The following is a 3,774-nucleotide window of genomic DNA, read 5'->3' as shown; positions in this document are numbered from 1 at the left end:
AAAGAGGGGCACGTGAGTGCAGGCAGAAGAGGTAATTGTTGGGTTGAGTTAAACTGTGGTGCGTCTTGAACATTGTAGTACCATATATACTTACCGATGTTTTCTTCTGTTGCAGGTTTCACAGCAAGAACCCCATACATTTAAAGAGGCGCACGTGAGTGCAGGCAGAAGAGGTAATTGTTGGGTTGAGTTAAACTGTGGTGCATCTTGAACATTGTAGTATAACAGTTTGCATTCATGAGCTAGGCGTCAACGTAAGCCATGTTTCCTTATTTTGCAGGCTTTGTGGGACAGCAGGCTCAAACCGGCGGGTACGGAAATGTTCAAGCGCAAAGCTGTAACTCCGGGAGAGTGCAGTGCTTCACCACAAAGGAAGAAATGTTGCCTTGTATTCAAGGAAGAGTGGATGAAGGAAATTGTGGAGGCTGAGACACAGAAGTCACGAAGCAAGGTCCGCATGCAACTCGGGGAACTATTTCAATACAGTCCGGATGTGGGCTTGATTTGCAAAGCATGTGCCGAAGCCAAGATTGTTGGGGACTTTTCCACAGGGAAGAAATGGAGTGATGGCTGGAAACTGGACTACATGAAACGCCATCTACTTAGCAAAGTACACGAGTCTGCCATGGTGATATTGAGAAACAGAAGTGCTGCTGCGAGGTTTGGTTTTGGAGTACGGGCAATGCTGACAGAAACTGCCACAGACAAAGCAAATAGAATGGAAGTAGTTGAACGCCAAAGATCTATGCCTGAGGAGATAAAGATTCTCATCAACAACGTGTTGCTGGCAGTCAAGATGAACACTTCAATGTTATCTGTACAAGACATCCATGACCACTTAGCTTTGTATGTGAAGATACCAGACAGCTGGAGGAGCAAGAACTATGCCTTTGAGTTCCTTGAGGCCATCAATAGCGTGATACACTGTGAAGCTATGAGAGAACTTCGGCAAGCTTTGTATCACACCTTGATAATTGATGAGAGCACAGATATTTCTGTTTCAAAAATGCTCATCCTGTATTTCAAGTTCCGACCTGTAACATCAACTGAGCATAAAACGCAGTTTGGGGGCATAGTGAAGCTGACTAGCTGTAATGCTGAGGCTATCACTACTGCCGTGAAAGAATTCTACACTGCCAATGAACTGGACCTCATGAAAATGGTCATGTTCACATCTGATGGTGCATCTGTGATGCTGGGGAAGAATAATGGTGTTGCTACTCGCCTTAAACAATCCATTCCTCATCTAGTTGAGCAGCATTGTGTCGCCCATCGAGTAGATTTGGGAGTTGATGATGCCTGGAAGAGGGTTCCAATGATTAAAGAGATGGAGACATTGTTGAGGACTGTCTACACTGTGTTCTCCAGATCTCCTGCAAGGAAGTCCAAGCTGGATGAAATTGCATCGGTCACTGAATGTGAAGTTGTCTCTTTTCGACCACTGAATGAAGTCCGGTGGCTTTCAAGGCATTTTGCTGTTGGTGCACTAATTCGTAATTACGAAACTGTTCTTAAGTACTTTGAGCATGAGAAAGTTGAGGAGAATGATCCAATTGCTAAATATTGTTATAAAAAGCTATCGGACTCCAACTACCATATTTCCCTTGCAGTACTTAATGACATTCTGGGTGAATTTGCATCTTTGTGCAAACTATTCCAAAAAAGTTCTTTAACTACTGTTGAAGCCGTACAGTATGCAAGAGCGAAGATTGGCCAAATTAAGCAACAGTATTTGGGGGACACTGTCTTTTGGAGCAGCAATGTAAGAGAGCTGATGGTTTTGTACAAGGATAGACAAGAGTTTGACAGTGGGCCTATTTTGTCTTTTGTTTCCCTTCTTTGTGAGCACATGCAAAAAAGGTTCCCTGAAGGTGAGCTAAAAGAATGGGCAAGTTTTGAGATCCAGGCAATAGCCACACAATCGCATTTTGATTTTGGGACTGAGAATATTGAAAGACTTGTTGAAAAGTATAAAAATGTCTTGGCCCTGGGTGATTGTGAAACACCAGAAGATGTTGTTCGACAGTACAGAGACTATAAATATGTGGTGGCAGAACATGTTAAGGGTGGGTTATTTACCACCTTTCAAGACATGGTGACTTTCACTGTACGCAATGCTGCTCAGTATAGTGTCGTGTCTCAGCTTGTTGATGTCTGCGCAACATTTCAAGCATCTAGTGCAGACTGTGAACGAGGATTCAGCCTCATGAATACTATCAAGAGCAAATTGAGGAATAGACTAGAGCAGAAGCATTTGGACATGCTGATGAGGACAAAGGCCTACCTCCTGAACGGGAAAGTTGACCTAGACCGAGTTTATCAGCACTGGAAAAATGGCAAGGATCGCCGTGAGAAGCAACCCTGTCACCCATCTAGTGACGCCACTTGACGTGTCTGAACAGCCCTCTACCTTCTTGTGTATATGTGATATTGTATAGGCTCGCAGCATTTCCCCACCCAATGAACTGTGCTCCAGTTAAGAATATTTATTAAAATCTAATGATGGTACCACCATTGAAGTCTTGTGCTTTTCTAAACTTGAAGTGTACTTGCCAGTGTAACCAGTTCATGTCATGGCGTGCTTATCCAATATTGCAAACTGCCCTTAAGACCCTTATTGTAGCGCTGTATGTGTGAAAATGCACTATCTTTTCGCTTTTTAAAGAAAAATTTTGGAGTGCCATTTGGCGCCGCAGACACGCGCGGTTTGGTTCCTGGCGCACATAGCCATGGTTGCAGCGCACAGAGACCCTCCACTGCCGCACACAGAGGAAAAAAATTAGAGGGAACATTGGAGGGTAGTCATTCAGAATTAAAGGCTTGGAGGAAGAGGCGGTTCTTCAGTTGATTTCAAATAAAACTGATGTTAGGGTCATTGTAAAGATACAGTGGGGATAGTTTCAGAGGCAGGAGCTTTGACGTTGCACAGATCTTTCTCCAATCTGTTTATGTTTAAATGAATGCAGTTTTAGACAATGGAGAAAGGACAACCCGTCATGTCTGGTCAGCTTTAATAATATGAAAGTTGGACCGGAGCTGAGCAGTTGCAGCGATTTGTGTACCAAACACATGATTTTAAAATTTCTTTTACTCCATAAATAATCATGCATTCAAGTTGTGGGCTCTGTGTAATTAGCATAGTTGATTGACTGTGAGGCCATCATATTTGGAATTGCAGTACTCAATGCATAATGAGGGTTAGGCTGTGATAAGCATTATTCAAATATAATCGGAAGGAAACAAGGGCGCCCAATAAGTGACAGAGGGGGTAATGTACATATTTGGCAACACAGTTAACTTGGGAGTGAGAGAGAAGCCGTATAGGTCATTATGACTTCCTGATTCATAGATTTTTCCACAGTTATAGGTGTGTCAAGAGAGAGAGACCAGATCGATGCATGATGACCTGGTTTTTCAGGAACTACAAAAATATCCTCAGATTTGTTGCCCTTCCTGCAAAGCTAATTCTTAGTCATCCAATCAACAATGTGGAGATTGACTAGCATATCATGTTTGTATTTTTTTTATTTGGAAACTTGCTGTATTTTTCAGAATCAACAGCATTCATGAGATAGCCAATGTTTAGACTATTGAGGACAACAGAAAAAGGAGGCAAGTAAGTTTTGAAGAAGGTCTGTGAAAACTATGTACTTTGATGTACACCATGGGTTAACTGCATAGATTTGGATAAGAAGTAACTAATGTTTACCTTATGGACAAGGCTAAGAAAGAACTGAACCTCTGGCACACAACCCCTCCTATCCCAAATGTGGA

General features: G+C 42.5%; 1 protein-coding gene across 1 annotated transcript; it reads left to right on the top strand.

Moving 5' to 3' along the window:
• Positions 1 to 270: 270 nt before the first annotated feature.
• Positions 271 to 2,499, top strand: LOC144771701 (zinc finger protein 862-like). Its single transcript, XM_078656036.1, has one exon. It carries the CDS (start codon positions 320 to 322, stop codon positions 2,387 to 2,389), a length of 2,070 nt encoding a protein of 689 aa, XP_078512162.1. The 5' UTR covers positions 271 to 319; the 3' UTR covers positions 2,390 to 2,499.
• Positions 2,500 to 3,774: the final 1,275 nt, after the last annotated feature.

The sequence above is a fragment of the Lissotriton helveticus genome, chromosome 8 (assembly GCF_964261635.1).
Source record: "Lissotriton helveticus chromosome 8, aLisHel1.1, whole genome shotgun sequence".
NCBI classification, from domain to species: domain Eukaryota; kingdom Metazoa; phylum Chordata; class Amphibia; order Caudata; family Salamandridae; genus Lissotriton; species Lissotriton helveticus.
Note: the sequence above shows the minus strand (reverse complement) of the source record. Positions and strands in the feature narration are given on the sequence as shown.

Coding starts and splice junctions, on each gene's coding strand:
- LOC144771701 (XM_078656036.1), top strand. CDS start 320: ATGTTCAAGCGCAAAGCTGTAACTCCGGGAGAGTGCAGTGCTTCACCA.